We start from the raw sequence: 17788 nt of genomic DNA, 5'->3' as shown, positions 1-17788 counted from the left end.
AATCAAATAGGGAAGAAATGACCAAAGCACTTTTGTTTTGTATTATCATTTTAACTTGGCTGAGGTAGAAACATTTTTAGATTTTCATGTGAGGAAAGGTGGTAAGATTGTCTACGAAAAATGTTTTTGTTTAGAAAATACATCGTTTTGCACAGTTGCTCAATCATAATTTGTGGCTGAAGCAGCTTTGTTTAATACAAATGAGGGGATCAGTTTATTTTGAGGGTTAGTGAAACATAAATGTTATTACCTCATTTGTATGTCATAAAACAGGAAAGTTGCTCAAAACTATTTCGAGTGACTAATAAAAAAGCGATGTTGCAGAGAGTTGTTTCTCATCCCAGTGCATTATCAGTCTAATCCTGGCTACCAGTTGCTTATTGCGATGATTACTTCAGGACTGGCACATCAGATCTGGCTTATTTTGCTTCAGTAAACTCTTCTGTGCTGATGACTTTGTGAATATTGATACGCGCTCCTTTTGCATGGGTTTTTTCGCACGCTATTATTGAGTTCATGCTGCAAAACAAAAGAATCCGACTTTAAATAGTTTCATCTTTTTTATTTTTTAATACAAGTTTCCATCTGTATTCATTTTTCATTTTACTCTTGCAGTACAACAAACACCTGTTTGTGCACATCGGGCAGACGAATCATTCCTACAGTGACGCCCTGCTGGAGTCGGTGGACATTCGTCAGATCTACGATAAATTTCCAGAAAAGAAAGGCGGACTGAAGGAGCTGTATGCAAAAGGCCCCCAGAATTCCTTCTTCCTTATAAAATTCTGGGTGAGTGTAATTTATAAGCAATGCTGATGAGAAGATGAGTATCTGATAAAAAAAAAATGCTTTGTTGCAGCTTGATTAGGCTCTCCATACATAAGTATTAATTTCACTGTAACCTTTTGCGCATTGTGAAAAATTTGATCAAACAATCCTGTTTAGTAACAGTGTATTCTGCTTCGTGCTTAGTGATTGGGTGTAATCAGTCTACACAGAGAAGATTGCTCTCAATGTTTGCAGAATGCACTCTGCTATATTTGGACTTGCATAGCAGGAGAGCTTTTGATCAAAGCACCCACTAATTCAGTGTAATATCTCCAAACAATGGAGTGACCTGGTTGTGCTCCTAATGGCTGTTTAAACATTGCATGCATTTCCTCCCTGATGCAAAATGCTAACTAGCGGCAGCAAACAAAGTAGGGCCGTATGCACTTGGACCAAGTCCCCTCAAATTCCTTTTGAAGTGACCGACAAATTTAAATTTCAAATGAAAGGCAGAATCTGCACAATAATGAATGTATAACTGCTTTGCTTAATGAAGGAGGAGAATGTTGTAGGAGGACGTCTCCCCTTTTTGTGTCCGTAATGAACAGGATGTTCAGGGCACAGAGAGGCTGCCCTCCAGGAGCAGACCCGCTCAACCTTGTAAATCAGTCTTTTAACGTAACTTCATTTAATCCTCTTTAGAATCTTTCTTCCAATATGGGCACATTAACATGCTTATTCAGATGTGGCCGGGATCTTCTAATTTTTTATGCGATATGCACGGCTGGGCTCAGCAGCCCTGATCAGACAGATGTTTGCCGTTTCAGAAAGCTACATGACCGACTGTGCACATCTTACAGTATAAAATGATGTCAAAATGTTTGAATTAATATCTGAACACCATCATAATATTTCTAGTAATTGTTAAAGAGATGTTTTTATTCAAGTGACAAATACAGAGTGGCGTGGTGGTGCCGTTGGGGAAGCACTGTTGCCTCACAACACGAAGGTCCTGAGTTTGAATCCATTGGCCAGCTGTGTAGAGTGTGCATGTTCTCTTTGGGTAATCCGGCTTCTCCCCACAGTCCAAAGACATGCGTGTTGCGTTAATTAGTTAATCTAAATTGGCTCCATGTGTGAATGGTTGCCCCAGCCCCCCCCCCAAAAGACCCTGAATTGGAAAATCATAAGGAAATGGATGGATGTAAAGATAAACCTATGGATAAAAATCATCCGTATCTCGTATGAGATATTTATCAGCAGCTGGTAAACATATTCAATCGTCTTGTAACAAAAAAGCTAAATACTTCTTTCAGCAGTTGGTAGAGACCAAAAATGGAGCTAAAAGCACAAATGTTGGACCCCTCTTCTCATTTTCTCGTGTGTGCAGTCAGGGTAAGAGGGAAGAAGAAAAGACGAGGCACTTAACAAAATGAGACATTCTGGTTTCTGGGCAGTCGATTGAATGTGCATGTTGAGAATGCACAATGGAGGAAAAACACGAAGAGCTTTCTGCTTCTCTCTAACTCCTGGAAGTGGTGTATGTAAAAAAAAAAAGTAATTATTGAATTGTAATCCACTTTTTTACTGCTTAAGAAGAGCAGTTATAGTTTAAATCCAGATAACTTAACATATTTAAAATGTATTATTATATTTTTTTATTGTTGTTATTATTTTAATTTAATTTTCCCAGTGATGCAAGTAGTTTTTATTTCATTCACCTCTGAATAGTTCTTCCATTTCTTATGTCCATGTTGTCCTGGAGTACAGCGCTCTTTATTTTGTCACTGAAGCGCTCCAAACACGTACTTTATTATCTTTAGTTCTAAATGGTAACCTATTTAGAATTGGTATGTGTTTGGCATGCTCACATGAGTCCTTGAACCACATCTCTAATACAGTTAATAATTTCACAGAAATGCCAAAACTGGCTTTAAGATTACTTGGAAACATGGTCATCTTTAAAGTGGCATTTTTCAATTTCATATGCACCATCTTGGCTTTTAATCCTTTAAAATGAAAAAGGTATTGGTAAAAAAAAATGTTTTTAAAATCTTATAGGTGTGTTTTATTTTTATTTTAATAGTATTTAGAGATCCAGTATTTTTAAACTACTAAACTTTCCATTTTGGTATTAAAATGTCATTAAATGGCACAATTCTTTAAGGGTTTGGATGCATTAAATATTTTAATGTTTGTTCCTTTTCCCTATTGATTTTGATCGGGGCACAAACACGGTTGCCTTCTTCTAAATGTTGCTTCTCAGCCTTATTTTTCTATGAGGATTTTTTTAATCTTATGCAAAAGCAGCAACCCTTTGGACTTTCTGTCAGTACAAGTATTCTTCCAAGCCTTTCATTTCAGTAGAAAACACATTTAAAACTGTTCATCTCTTTTCTTTTAAATGACTTGTACAAAAAGACATTGTAACAAAAAGAAAATGTTCTCTGAAGCTCAGTGTTTGTTGTTTTTCTTTGCCTCAGGCTGACTTAAACTGCAACATTCAAGATGATACCGGATCTTTCTATGGCGTCACCAGTCAGTATGAGAGTCCAGAGAACATGACCATCACATGTTCGACAAAAGTTTGCTCCTTTGGCAAGCAGGTTGTGGAGAAAGTCGAGGTATGAACTAAAATGAGAAGCAGGATTTTTTACTGTACCTCCTGGGGTTTGTTTGTGTGTTTTACATTTCTTATGTGCGCTGCTTGTTCTTCTTTCCCCTCAGACTGAATATGCACGCTTTGAAAATGGACGTTTTGTCTACCGGATAAGTCGATCCCCCATGTGTGAATACATGATCAACTTCATCCATAAGCTAAAACATCTGCCGGAGAAGTATATGATGAACAGTGTGCTGGAGAACTTCACTATCTTATTGGTAATCACCTCACTGACCTGAGTGGGCGACGTCCCTCTCTGGGAGTGTTTTTCTTGCTGCTGTCAGGATGTGCTGGTGGCTCCAGCTGGCTTTAAAAAAAATCTGAGTGGGGGCGGTGGGGGGACTTCACTGGGCCTTGAGATGTGTTCCTCTGCCTGGATTCACATTCCTCTCATTCCACAGGGGATGAAACACAGTGTGAGGACCCTCATTATCTGCAGGGGAAAGGGAGGATAAGAGAGGGCAGGAAACCCTGTTATTGGCATCACATGGGGTCTTAAAGTGTCATTCACCACTGCAGAGAAAGCACCCAGGCCAAGGGGTGTGCAAGCAGCCCCCCTCCCCCAAAAAACCCATCTTAGTGTGTTAATCATTAAATAAACTCATGATTCATGTCAGACTTAATACATGATTATTTTTAAAAGTGTGGCAGTTCTTTTAAGACATATAAGTAGCACAAGACTGGAAGAAGGATCCGAAAATATGTTTCACAGATTGATATAATTTTCTAAGCACATTTGTCTCTTCTGCTTCTTGCTGAATCCTAATGTTGTGTTTTCATTTCTCAGATTTTTCCATTGTGCCCAGTATGAATACAAAGTAACCCTAATAGAGGGAAAATGGTAGCTGCAGCAAATTTTGTGTATTTCTCCCTAAAACATAGGGTTAGTTGATTTCTTGTTCCATTTTGGCCTGTGCAGAACAAGGGATGGCTCAACACTATGCTCAGGTTTTACTGAAACATGATGTTTCAATTTATGCTACTAGATATTATTAAATTCTGCTCTGCACATTTTCCCCCTTAAATAACATGTTTATATTCAAAGATTAGTTGATATCAGGAATCAAGGTCCAAGAGTTTAGTGTATAAAGTATGCCTGTGCACAAAAGACGTGCATAAATGAATTCCCTTTCATAAGCTGGTATTTAAAGAATGTAGCGTATGTGCTGAGGCATCCAAAGTTCCCTCCATTTCAACACCAGTTGTAGAAAGTTTTCTGTACAGTAAGATGGAAATGGAAAAACGTGAGAGAGACTTCATGAAACATTACTTGTTAGTCAATTTCTGTCAGAATTTTTCAACTCTGCTTTAATGTTTTGGGGTTTTTTTGGGTTTTTTTGGATGATAAAGACGAGGATGCTCTGAAATCACTCTCTCTATATTTGATTGGACCCACCTGTAGGTTTGGTGATTCGACACATTTACCTCCTTATGCAAAGCCTATGTAGTGTCATGCCATTTATTTCCATGCAGAATTGCATTAATTCTTCCAGGTCTTGTACTGATGACGGGAGAATTGGTTCTCTGTGAAAAGTCTCCTCCCAGTATGTGCACAAAGATTCTCAACGGGTTCGAGGTCTGGGCTCTGTGGCGGTCCGATCCATGTGTGAAAATCATGTCTAATGTTCCCTGAACCACTTTGTTCACAATTTGAGCCCGATGTTATTGTTATCTTGGAATGTGACCTTTCCAACTGGGAAGTGGTTTTAAACATACAGTAGCTGTGAAGTCTACTGTTGATTTATATATTTTTTTTAATCATTTCATGTCACCAAACATGTAAATGATCTCTGATCATTCAAGATATTTTTTTTCCAGCCACATTTCCTCCTCAGAGATGATTGTTCCCCACTGTTGCCCTTCCAGGTTTTAATCGTGCTTATACTAAATTTAAGAAGTAACAGCAATCTCCTCAGTGGTTTTGCTTGATTCAGCTCAGTCATTCGACCCTTCTGAAAGGCAGTAACATCTTTTTGCTGATCACTTAATATCTTTTCCAGTATGATTGTTTAAGAAGTGAGAAGCTGTTCACTGCATCAGACTTAAATAATCTGCTCCCAGCTGAAACATATTAATCACTGCAGTAATTATCCAATGGATACTTTGAAGGCTTTTTTTTTTTTTTTTGCATTCGTTGGCTTGACAAAACCTAAAACTATAATCGGAGATGAAGTTGGTTCCATGCATCATATGACTTTTCAACCCAAAATGATTCCTATGAGTTACAGTGAGACATTAACAGATGATGATCCTGATAAAATGGCGATAAAAATCTATAAATAACAGTAAAATCCAGCACAGCTGCCAATGAGACAAAAAAAAATGAACGCTGCTAAAATCATTCATCTTGGGATTTAGCATAGAGAGCGGTAGAATAAACGTTTTAATTCGAGTTGATTATTTTTGTTGCTGAGTGTGCGCTCTCAGTGATGCTGTTTATTTGTAAGGTGACAGCTTCACATTAGAGCTCTGAAACTTCAGACTGGATCAAATTAAAGACGAAAAGTTACTTTGGAAAAAACAAAACAAAAACACAACTCACTTTCCCACAGCCTAACAAACAGGAGTTAACAAGTTGTATATATAAAACATATTCCCTTGATAGAGAGTCTAAATTGCACTTAAAACCTCCTGTAAATAAAAGAGTAAAAAATGTGGCTCTCCTGGCCAATTTTAAACTGGTACTGAACATTTAACCGTGCGCGCACACACAGCTTCAGAACTCTAACAATGCATGCGTCTGTCTTTTCGCTCAGTTTCCCGTCCACGTCTTCAAACTCGGTAACCATCCTTTGCTGCATCCATTTCTCTGTTTATTTCCCGCTGTGCAGCGCTTCTCCTCTAAAGTAAGTGCTCTTTCTTGCAGGTGGTGACAAACAGGGACACCCAGGAGACGTTGCTATGTATGGCGTGCGTGTTTGAAGTTTCGAACAGTGAGCACGGCGCGCAGCATCACATCTACAGACTGGTGAAGGAATGAATCCGCTTGGAGCTCCTCCTTTTCATAGACTTACCAACCTCAAAACAAAAGTGGCAGTGCCTCTACACGAAAGTCATACCTGCAACGCTCTTTGGTCAAGGTATCAGGTGGAGTCGTTGTTATAAATCTGTTTTAATATAAGTGTTTGTTATTTGACTGCAGCTGTGAATTGCGGTACAGTTGTTTTAATGTTTGAATATGGGAATTTTAAATATGTTGGTCTCTGTCGGGTATAAATGTGGCCATCCTTAAAGAGTTTCCTGGATGTGTTTGGTAAATGAAAATGTGTGTGTCGGTTTTTTCTGCTTTGTTAATGTAGACTAAGGAAGAAAAAAAAAGACAAAAGGACACGGGCCTTTTTTTGTTTTTCTATCAGCGGCATGGTTGCGTTCTGTGTAATATGTTTGAGGCTGTTTTGTATGTCTGTACTTCATGATTTGTGAGCATACATACTGTAGATACGCAGACATGAAAACACACACAGCTGTTAAACTTTCCAAAGAAACAGAACAACACTATACGTGCAGTGGCCGAAAGCAGGTGGTTGCGAAATTACTACATAAGAACGCCAACAACTGAGCTTTCGGTAATATTTATCCCTGTTGAAGCACTCCCAAGTTTTAGACACCAGAATGAATGCACTGTGAAAACACTACAGTTTGCCTGCATCCGCTCCGTAAATGTAGGAAGTCTCACCGCCTGCTAAGCATTTCAGCGCTGCAAACAAATCTTTTCTCTGACAATGGCCATGAGAATTTTTTATTTTTATTTTTTTTTAAATATGTGAGTCCTGCTAAAATGACTCTAATCGGACTCGTATCTGGTCAGAAAGCACTTTGTTTCCCTTCCTGTGCTTGCCTTAGTGATGCTTGCGTCTATTCTGTTAATTCTGCGCTTTAAAAAAAGAAAAACTAAAAAACTGTTTAACCTATCGAGACACTACAAAATCATAGACAGCAATGCGTCGTTCAGCATGCTGTGGCTTTGCCCCCCACCCAACACTCTGGGATCGCCGTGTGATAACTCCAAGCCAGAGTGTTGCTGCCTTCATGGTCACACTATGTTCACATGTTTCTGTGGCCTACGCTGATTGCCGAGCCTTAAACACGTACAAACTGTATGTGAACTCCAAAAGATGCCACTAAAACTGTGATCTCTACATTGTGTTTGTGTTGTGTAAAATAAATGAATGACAACAACAACAACAAAAAAAAATCACAATTCAAATCTGCCAAAGCCTAAGTGTACAGTGCCTTAGAGTATACTCATTATCCTGCATTTACCCTGTTTTCTAAGTCTAAAATTAGTTTTGTGTGAGACGGGCAGAAATAACTTACAGATGTATTATTTGGTTCATCTTCACATCTCAGAAATCACGGTTCTCGAAATTGGTACACTCCTAGAAATACAGTTTTTGTTGTTGCTGGGGTTTTTTTGGGGTGTTTTTTTTTTTTAAAGAGGCAGTACACTTATATTCAATTATGTTTGCAAATTTAAGCTCAGAAACAGGTTATTTTTCCTGTAACGCTGTAATATGTTCCTAAAATATCAGCCTTTCTTTTTTTCCTTCCTTCTCTAAGAGTGTACTATAAAAAGACTGACTGCCTTTCCTGTCGCAGAAGACCAAAAATACAGAGATGCAGTCAATTATTGTTGTGTCCTGCATGGTAGCAAGGAAGTGCCTTTGGTTCAGATTTTCCAGCTTAAAAAAAAAGATCAAACAGAAATTATAAATTTAATGTTGCCAGACCAAAAAAAGAAGAAGAAGAAGAAGAAAAAAAATAAGACATAAGTGAAACAAATCACCACATTGCCTTTCAAAGGACTGTAATGACAGCAGGGGAACATGGTTACTAAGGAGAAGAAATAAATGATATTCATTTTTATTACATTGTAAATTGATTTCTCAAACCCAACTATTTCTTCGCTTAAGGTTAAAGATTTTGTCTAATATTGAACGGCCACTGACTGCATGCAGGATGTCAACAGAAAAACACTGAAGCTGTCTGCTTCGTGCACACTTGCAGGCTCAAGTGTTTTTGTTTTTTTTTGTTTGTTAGTTTTTTTTTTTTTGAAACGAGGCTTTTTTTGGAAGCATTATGGTTTCACAATGTCACAGCTGTGATGGCGAAAAGGCAGGGACCGACACGAGCTTTTATCCATTAGAACAAAAAAGAAAAAATAATGTTTATTTAATATTAATTCTACAGTACAGACTCTAAAAATGAAACTTAAGATTGTTTTACGTGTTTAAATCTGTATACTTTCATTGTAAGGATCATAATTACTCAAAACATTTACTATTTCTTACAGAAATTATAATCATCTTAAAGTAGTTTAATCAACAAAGCTCTAAATAATTGCAGACAATGTCTTGGGGTGGGGGTGGGGTGGGGGTGGGGGTGCAGATAAAGTTAAATGATTCAGTATTTTTGCCGCAGTTCTGTGAACACTGTGGACTTTATTTTTCTTTTATGCTTACCTTGTGTATCTGTTCACATTTATCGATTACAGTTAGATGTTCCTGTTTTCTTATTGTACTTGTATACAGTCGTACCCGGTTTTGTGATGACATTATCTGTAATATTGCGAGCCCAGTGAGATGGTAATGATGTTACTGCTGCACTGCTGGTACATTTTTACATTTTAACACTAAAACAGCAGGACTGACGCCTTTGATGGCACGGATGTCTGGTGGACTCTTTGCCCCGGAAAGTGGACGCGCCAAGTCAAGGAATCGCAGCTACAAGCATATCAGCTTTTGCTAAGAGTAGGTACTGGTACCTGGCTTTAAAGTGATTCTTGACATATAGCTCATGAAATGTAAACTGTCATTTACATATTTGGGTTTTGTGTGCAGATTTTTTTCAGCACCCCCTTTGTAAAAAGGTGCTTTCTATAAAATTATATCTTGGCTTTTCTTGGTACAGATGTGTGATCTCTTTTCATATCCATCACTGTAAAGTGTTGGAGCAAAGGAGAGAAAAGAAGCTCTGCTCTGTTTGTGTTCTGCATATGGTCTTGTCTTTGCTCCGTAACATTATGATGCCTTCTTGACAATAGTAGATATTTTGTAGCTTTCTAGATACTTTGTATGTACGCAATATTGAAGTTAAATAAATCTGAAAAAGATTGCTTCCTTTTATTTTTCTCACTTGAATCTTTGCTGTGTGGATGAGTCTGTTAACTCCTTGACTGCAAAGGCCTCACATCAACAGTAGATGGAGCATGTGAGAGAACATAATTGAATGTGCATCGCTGTAATGGCAGGACTCGCCACAAGAGGGAGACACCATTTAATCAAAGTGCTACAGATTTCTGTTTTCTTGCTCAACCTTTTTAAATCAGAGGTTCTCAAGCTATTTCCAGCACACCAGCTTCAGAAACCAATTACAGTTCAGCCCCACTCCCCACAAACTGTCAACACACAACAATGTAAATAAAAAGGATTCAGATTTCTGCATTAGTAAAGTGCGTTTTGTTTATTTTCCCTCCAAAAATCATATTTATTCGTCCATCCATATTTTCCCCTGGTTTCCTGGCTGGCCTTTAGTGGTTCTGTACCCAGCAGTGATAACCCCTCAGTCAGAAAAGCACTATTTCAGTAACCAGTCTTTATATTATTACTAACACAAACCAAAACGTTTTGAATGTTGCACCTGAGATGGAGGGGCTCAAATAAGGTGCTGCTATAAATCCTACATGTGGAAACCAACCAACTACTGCTGAACAGCTGAATAAAGATTAGTGCTCCTTAAGAGAGGCTCAATAAAACTAGTAGTTTAAGTGTGTAAAGTAATACACCTCTACATGGGAGCTTTACACTTTTGTACTACTTAAATGTCACCTGAGTGATGCACATGTTTTTGTTTCCATTTGATTGGTACAATAATAACATGATGAATCAGTTCTCATGGGTTTGACTCAAGTGAAATTTATCTTTATGTGAAGGTAATCTTTCCTGATATGTGGACTGGAACTAATTTGGGGGACTGCATGCTGGTAAGTATGTATATGACTTTGCATTGTAATGTGGAAAGTAAAATTTCCACCCACTAACACACAAACATCCTAATCCATCAAGACCAGGCACATGCTGTCACATGAGCACTAGCAAACCAGCAAAGCTATAGAGGTAAATACATCTGTCAGAGATCTCCTGACAGAATAGCTGAATACTCATTTATTCTCTTTCTTTGTAAAGTCCCTGAGTTCAAGACTGAGCAAGGCTAATACTTGAAAGCAGTGAATCAGAAGAATAAGCATAACGAAGGAAAAGCTAACAGGGTCAACATTATGAATTCAAGTAAAGCAACTGAAGTGTTCCATATCTATGCTCCCTCACTCATATCAACACAGGCAAACTGACTCTGAACATTCAGATCACTGAATGCAAAGCGTGATCCATCAGCAGCAGGTAACAGTCTGCTCATTGCTCTGAACTGCAGGAAGGAGCATTTGTGTTTCTGCCTTCCTACCTTTTTCCTCTTGTTTCACTTATGTGTTTGACATGTGAGTACAGTTCACAGAATTGTGATATGTGGCTCTATCAGATGAAAGATGACTATAATTAGAAGTAAGATATTGAAAGTACTGACACTTAAGAAGCAGGAAATAAACTGAATTTAATCCTTGAAGAAGAAAATACCCCTCAGAAAACCTGCAGGTAAAACTTATTCTTTCAGGTGTTACACAAAATACATAAATTATGCACAAGGTCATTGTAGAAAAGCGCTATATAAGAATCAGTCCATTACCATGATTAGATGCCTTAGAATCCTCAAAGCCTGTTGAAGCCAGTTAGTGAAATTTTCTTTCAGCTCCAATATTTATTTATTCATATTTTTTGTCTTTTAACGCTGTTTTAACTGGATCTACAGAAAAAGTTAACAACATAACCTTAATAATGAACCAGATCTGAAATACAAAGTCATTAAAAAAATAAGATAAAAACATAATCCATATAAAGTACTCATTCCTATATATGTAGGTACTCATGTCCTATTTGATGCATTATGGATACAGAAACCAGAAGAACACAGCGAGCCTCCAAGCTGCTCCATCAAAGAATTCATGGCTGGTCGTTGTTCTTAAAAGCATCGAGGCTCAGGTGGAGCTCATCCCACCAAAAAAAGGTGTGTGTGTGTGTGTGTGTGTGTGTGTGTGTGTGTGTGTGTGTGTGTGTGTGTGTGTGTGTGTGTGTGTGTGTGGTCATGTGATCACAGCAGTGGCAGTCAGGACTGGGAATACCGGCGCGCAAAGTGTTTTCCTTAACTTATGCGCTCCGTGGACACAGACAGAGACACCTCCAGTCCCGACTGCAACTTTGCAGATGCGTCTAGGACGCAGCGCGCATGCACTGGACTCGGGTATGGACACTGAGGAGCTTTTCTTTCGACGAGCGGATTTAAATTTTTAAATCTACTATTGTTTAGAAGAGATAGAGTTTAGCAGAAATGCGAGATGGAGTCTGAGGAGAATAAGATATCAGTGTGGGTCTGCCGAGAGGAAAAGCTCGTCCTCGGCTTGTCAAAGCGCACAACTTGCGCTGATGTTATCAAAGTGCTTCTTGAAGACCAAAACTCCCAACAAGGGCTTTGCGCAGCACAGTCCTACTGCATCGTGGAGAAATGGAGGGGATGCGAGAGGATTTTGCCAAACAAAACTAGGGTTTTGCGGCTTTGGGTCGCCTGGGGAGACGAGCAGAGAAACGTCAAGTTCGTGCTGGTGAAGAGCGAAGTGTCTTTGGACAGCCACGGAGCCCGAAGCGCAGAGGCTCGCGTGGTGCTCAGCAAAGAGAGCCCCTGTATTATGAAAGGGACTGCGCGGTGTACCGTGAGTTCCATCTCACCTGAGAAACAGCGTCGCATAGTCAGGAAAGCTTTTAGAAAGTTGGAGAAGATCAATAAAAAGAGATCGAAGGCGGCGCGCAGAGACGCGTCTTGCGCGGAGAAGATGGAAACTTTGGTTCATTCTGTGGTTTCTCAGGATCATACAATCCGACAGCAAATTCAGAGGATTACAGAGCTGGACGCAGAGATCGAAAGGTGCGAGGCGAAGGTGCACATGGACAGAATTAAAAGGCACGGGGCCAATTACGTTCAAAATACGTATTTGGTTGATGTCGCTGCGGCTTCCAGCCACGAAGTGGAAAACCTGCGTTCGTCTGACACTTTGGCCAAGCTTGAAAAGTATTTCCGACACCGTGAGGAGGTAGTTAGACTACAGGAGGAGTTGTGGGAGCATGAAACCCTTATAGACGTGATCACAGGGGAGATCCAGGATGAGCTGAACCACCGCTGGATGCAGCGGAGGAAGGAGGAGCTGCAACGTAAAAACTTGGAGTCTGGGGATGACTCGCTATTCCTTCCCTCCACCGAAGTGGAAACATCACCAGAAAATGAGCAGCTTTTGGAAGAAGAGAGGATCAAAACGCAGTTAAATGCCAGTTTATACATCGGCCTGCGCCTCAACGCGGATTTAGAAGCTATTAGGAGCGATTTAGAGCTGACCGAGCAGATTTGCGGGGAGAGGGAGAGGGAGATAAGGGATTTGCTGGAGAAAGTGAACACTTTGGGCATGGAGGAGGGGACAGACACTAAGAAGAGATATAGCCACGGGGCAGACGTTAAGACGGGGATGATGAGCACTTTGCAGAGAAAAAACGGGTGGGTGGAGCAAGCAAGGGGGTTGTCAAAAACTCACAATGTGAACGACGACGATTCAGACACTGGCTTAAGTTCTCTGCACAGTCAGGACTCCGACAGCCTCCCTGTGTGGGAATCATTAGTTTAATATTTTCCTTGGAAAACTGGCTTATCTATGTTTCTAATTCTCAGGGGTCATAAGTACTCTGACATAAACAAATGAATGTTTTTCCCCACTTTCAACATATACGTATTGCTTTTTAAAATGTATTTTCTTAATCTTTTTTTTCTGTTTACAAGAAAGCCGCAAAAATCAATAAAAAAAAACTTTAATAAACAATACAAACATGGTTCTATTTGATTTTCTTCTTTATGTTTAAAAAAATAGTTTAAGGTTTTTTGGAGCCTTGAGTAGCAGTTAGGATAGCAGCAGATTTCTCCAACCCCTGCCATAATGTTCGCCTCAGAGTCAGCAGGGCACCAGACCGAAAAAACAAAGTCAAAGGCTTTTGGATGATTCTGAAGATGTTTAAAAACAGCAGTATCAGCAGTAGCTTTCTCAGACTCTAAGAGAAAGAAAAAAAAGCCTTTTTGGTAAATCAGTCAGACGTAAAAATATCTGAAGTCAAAACTGAGGCGCAGAGCTCAAACGGGAGGTCTGATCTACATCCTGACAGCTCACTGAGCACAGCTGACCTTTTCCTCTCAGATCGACGATGGCATTTTGCACACAGACATGAACGACACAAGTCTTACATCGACACTGGCTGCTTTTCGGCAGCACACAACCCCCTCCCACAGTTTATATCTCCCAGCTGCTAAAAAAAAAAAAAAAAGAGGCTTTGGGTTTTATTTCCCTAAAATAAAATAGCATCTTTTTTAATCTTTTATGAATCCCTGACAAGCATGTTTGTTTTTTTGTGTGTGAAAATGAAACCCTTAAGGAGGAACCCTGATTTAAAGATTTAGAGGTTATGTGGCAATTTTATCAGATCACTTGACAACCTTTTTACTGTGAGAATAATCAAAATGATACGATATACAGACTGTAATTTCACGAGGTCAAGAGCAGCTCTTGTCACATTTTCAATAACTGCTTACTTTTTCTTTTTTCCCTGACATCCGGGGAGCCGTCAAACTAGATTTGCTTTTAATCTGATAGTCTGACAATCTTCCTCAGTCCATTGCATCCCAGCATGTAATAAGCTGTTAATCTCCTTTCTCAATGATTAATTATTTATTTAATAGCCTCAAGTTAGCTGGATAAGTTTTTTAAAATGTATTTAGGAAATTAGATTTTTAAGATTCCTTTACCAAGAGAGACTCCACGGTCTATATCTTTGTGTATCATTGTGTGTGATCTTCTGCATACCTTGGTCACAATGAGTGGTTATTTGAGCTTCTGTTGTCTTCCTATCAGCATAAAAGCAATCTGGAAATTTTCTTCTAACATTTGGTGCGAACAAGTCACTCTCAACTAGAGAACTGCTGCTCACAGGGTGATGCTTGGTTTGAACTTCAGTGGCTCATCTTGACCATGTCTGCATGCCTTAATGCACTGAACTGTCGCCATGTGATTGACAAATTATATATTTGCATTAACAAGCAGTTGAACAGGTGTCCAACAATTACAATTGAGATGATCTTTGAGCTGAAGTTAAACTTTTTGCTAAATTTGAAGGAAGTCCCTCTAAGAGTTCGAGTGATAGTCATGAAGACGGGACAGATAAATAATCTGAAAATATAACGATTCTCTGCCATGACTCTTACAAGTGCTGAAGCATGATCATTTTAAAAGAAGACCTGGATTAATGACAACAAGATGATATCATCAGCAAAACTGGACATTTCAGTGCTGAGCTATTAAACCAAACACAATATACTCATGCAAAAATGTATTTTAAATGTGTTTTAGTTTACTGAGAATTCACTAATATGCCTTAGTTACGATAAGATCGAGGCACTCAAAGTTATTAAAAGAACAGCATCAATTTTACAGTCTGATATATTTATTCTGTCACAGTGGGTCTAAGAAAAATAAAGCCTATTGTGAAACAAATTATAATGTAAGCCTGCTTCAGCTCAGTCACGAAGCAGGACAGATTGTAATGGACGACCAGGTCTTGAGAGAGGATCGTCGGTGCCATTCTTCCCTCCATGCAGGACCTGTAGGAAACGGGCAGACAACATCTCTGCAGACCCCTCACACCCCAGACATAATCTGTTCAAACTGCTGCCCTCAGGCTGGCGTGACAGAGCACTACCTACTAAAAACAACCGCCTTTAAGGCAGTTTCAGGTGATATGCACATTGCACTACCTTTACCTTAGAATATAAAGCCCCTTGAGGCAAATGTTGTTGTGATTTGATGCTATACATATAAAATTAAGTAATTTTAAGTAAGTAATTTTAATTAATTCATGTATTTGTCAATAAATGTATTTACAGTGTTACTTCAGGTCAAATACGTTGGAAATTCAACTTAGACCTTTAGTCTCGAGCTGTATTATAAAGTGATACTAATATCATCACTGGGTCCTATTTTTCACTGGTAATAAACAAATATTTAACAAACCCGACACATTATCATATCAGTTAATATCCTGAAACACACACACACACACACACACACACACACACACACACACACACACACACACACACACACACACACACACACACACACACACACACCTTTGTTCTTTGAATTTAGGCCAACATTATTGTTAAACAAGGGGAAGTACTGTATTACATGCTATCTGAGTGGCAGCCTTCCTGCCTCTTAACACGCAGCAGCCCCCCCCCCCATCCTCAACACTCTCCCATGGTTCTGTTTTCTGCTTCCACTTTGTTACACTAAACTAAACATATATTGGTCTGACCTATCAAGGGAAAGGAAAAAAACAAAAACACCTTATTTTCACAGGCGAGGGTGTAACAGTGCATGTGGCATTGTCAGAGGAAAACAGAAGCTCATTCCTAGGCTTTTGTGTCAGGGGCAAAGTCTGTGTGCACTGTTTCCCACACGACTCAATGGAGCTGCATAAATGTCAAGTTTTGATTATGCTGAGTGTCTCCTAATCCCTGGAGTCTTTTGAAAAGAAATGCAGGAATCTTAAGAGTTCTCGTCTTCTCTTTTTGCAGAGGTAGTCTAATTAAACAGCCAGAAGGTTTGTGAGAAATGCTGTGGACACTATTTTTCTCTCTTGTATGTAGACAGTGCCTGTCTTTTTGTCTTGTATGTCCAAGATGTGGCGTTTTCAGTGTGTTTCTTGACATGTACATAAACACGTGCAACTTACAAACCTGTGACTTCTAACAAAACCTGCCAAGCTTTATGAAAAGAAAAATGTTGTAGTCTTTGTTCTGGGTCATCACAGGGATCACAGGTCGCATGATCAGAGGTTAAAGTCCCTGAAGCATGGTGGCAGTCTGGCTCTTTCTGCTTAAACACCAGGAATCAGAGGCTCTTTATGCCTAAAGAGAAATGTTTCCTGGGGTAGGCAGCAGGGGACAGAGGTCTCTGCAAAGCCACTAAATCATTATGTCACTTTAATTAAGTCTACAAAAAAGTACGGGACACTCTTTATGCATCAGAGAACATGACATCCTGAAGAATTTCCTCTTCAGATGTCAGCAGGTGGTGTATTGACCTAAGTGCTGATATGTCAAGACTTAGCCTGGGCAGCTCTGATTATTAGAAATGTCTTTTTACTACCTGAGATAAGTTATATTAGAAGACTGTAGAAAAGACAGAGGTTACTGGTCAACTTTCATTGATCTTAAACTATAGAAATCTGACCACATCAGATCACTGGTATGGGCTACAATGGACCCTTAAACCTTACAAACATTAGAAGCTTATAATCAGTTTTCTGTGTTACTCCACAAATGTTGCAAATGTAACACAGGAGAAAATAAAGTTCCCTTGAAACCTAATTGAGGTTAGGGTCTGAGAACATAATTTTTTATGCCTATAGTATTTTTGACAGGTCAACAATATATTAAACTACATCAAACTGTGAAAGATAAAGCACCTTGTTACATTAATTATATAGAAATATAGTAATTCCTACTTCCTAAACTAAATTCCTTGCATTCAAGGAAAAAGTGAACTCCTTTTAATGACACAAACCTGCCAATGTCCCATAATCCCTGGAATGTGCCCCTTTGTGTTCCTGGCAGCCTTTGTACAGTCTCACAGAGTGAACTGCTATGAAGTCACTAATGAAGGTATTGACTTGACAGCCAGGACTTCAATATGAGCGTTGAGGTGTGAGCCATTCAGGGCACTGGGCCTGCTGCTTACAGACTGGGGCTGTCAGTGTGCGCTCATTAGACCTCATTGTGCTGCTGGCAGGTGTGTTAGTCCTGCAAAGCTGGTCGGTGACCCCGGGACCTTGTCTGTGGGATACTGTACAGTCCCTTTCCAAGGCCTGTCACCTCCTGTAGAAGAAGACGTAGCCCAGATCTGTCACCAACAGGTTCATTACCCTCCACTTACCTAAATCAGGGCCAATGCAGGGGCAAATATTGTAGGGAAATCTCCTGATATTATTTGCTTACAAACCTAAAATACATTAACTGGTATCATGAAGATCTCATGGCCATCTGAAGAATGCCCATTCTTTGAAAAAGAATCAGCCTTTTTTGGTATAATTCTAATTTTGTGATTAATCCATAAGCGATTCATCACAGAGGCACACAGATATTCTCTCATCTCTTAGCAAA

General features: G+C 39.3%; 2 protein-coding genes across 8 annotated transcripts in view; both read left to right on the top strand.

Annotated features, from left to right (window-relative positions):
* tead1b (TEA domain family member 1b) overlaps window positions 1-6737 on the top strand; it is a 52712-nt gene extending 45975 nt beyond the window's left edge. For all 7 annotated transcript variants that reach the window (XM_026167927.1, XM_026167918.1, XM_026167942.1 and 4 more), the window contains 4 exons: window positions 616-789; window positions 3252-3392; window positions 3496-3648; window positions 6297-6737. In XM_026167927.1, the coding sequence (XP_026023712.1) occupies window positions 616-789; window positions 3252-3392; window positions 3496-3648; window positions 6297-6410 (582 nt within the window). In that variant the 3' untranslated portion in view covers window positions 6411-6737. The remainder of the gene's footprint in view (window positions 1-615; window positions 790-3251; window positions 3393-3495; window positions 3649-6296) is intronic.
* Window positions 6738-11711: 4974 nt separating this feature from the next.
* Window positions 11712-13302, top strand: rassf10b (Ras association domain family member 10b). Its single transcript, XM_026166178.1, has one exon. It carries the CDS (start codon window positions 11874-11876, stop codon window positions 13203-13205), a length of 1332 nt encoding a protein of 443 aa, XP_026021963.1. The 5' UTR covers window positions 11712-11873; the 3' UTR covers window positions 13206-13302.
* Window positions 13303-17788: the final 4486 nt, after the last annotated feature.

Source organism: Astatotilapia calliptera, chromosome 1 (assembly GCF_900246225.1).
Source record: "Astatotilapia calliptera chromosome 1, fAstCal1.2, whole genome shotgun sequence".
In the NCBI taxonomy this organism is placed as follows: Eukaryota; Metazoa; Chordata; class Actinopteri; order Cichliformes; family Cichlidae; genus Astatotilapia; species Astatotilapia calliptera.
This window is presented reverse-complemented; position numbering and strand designations above follow the sequence as displayed.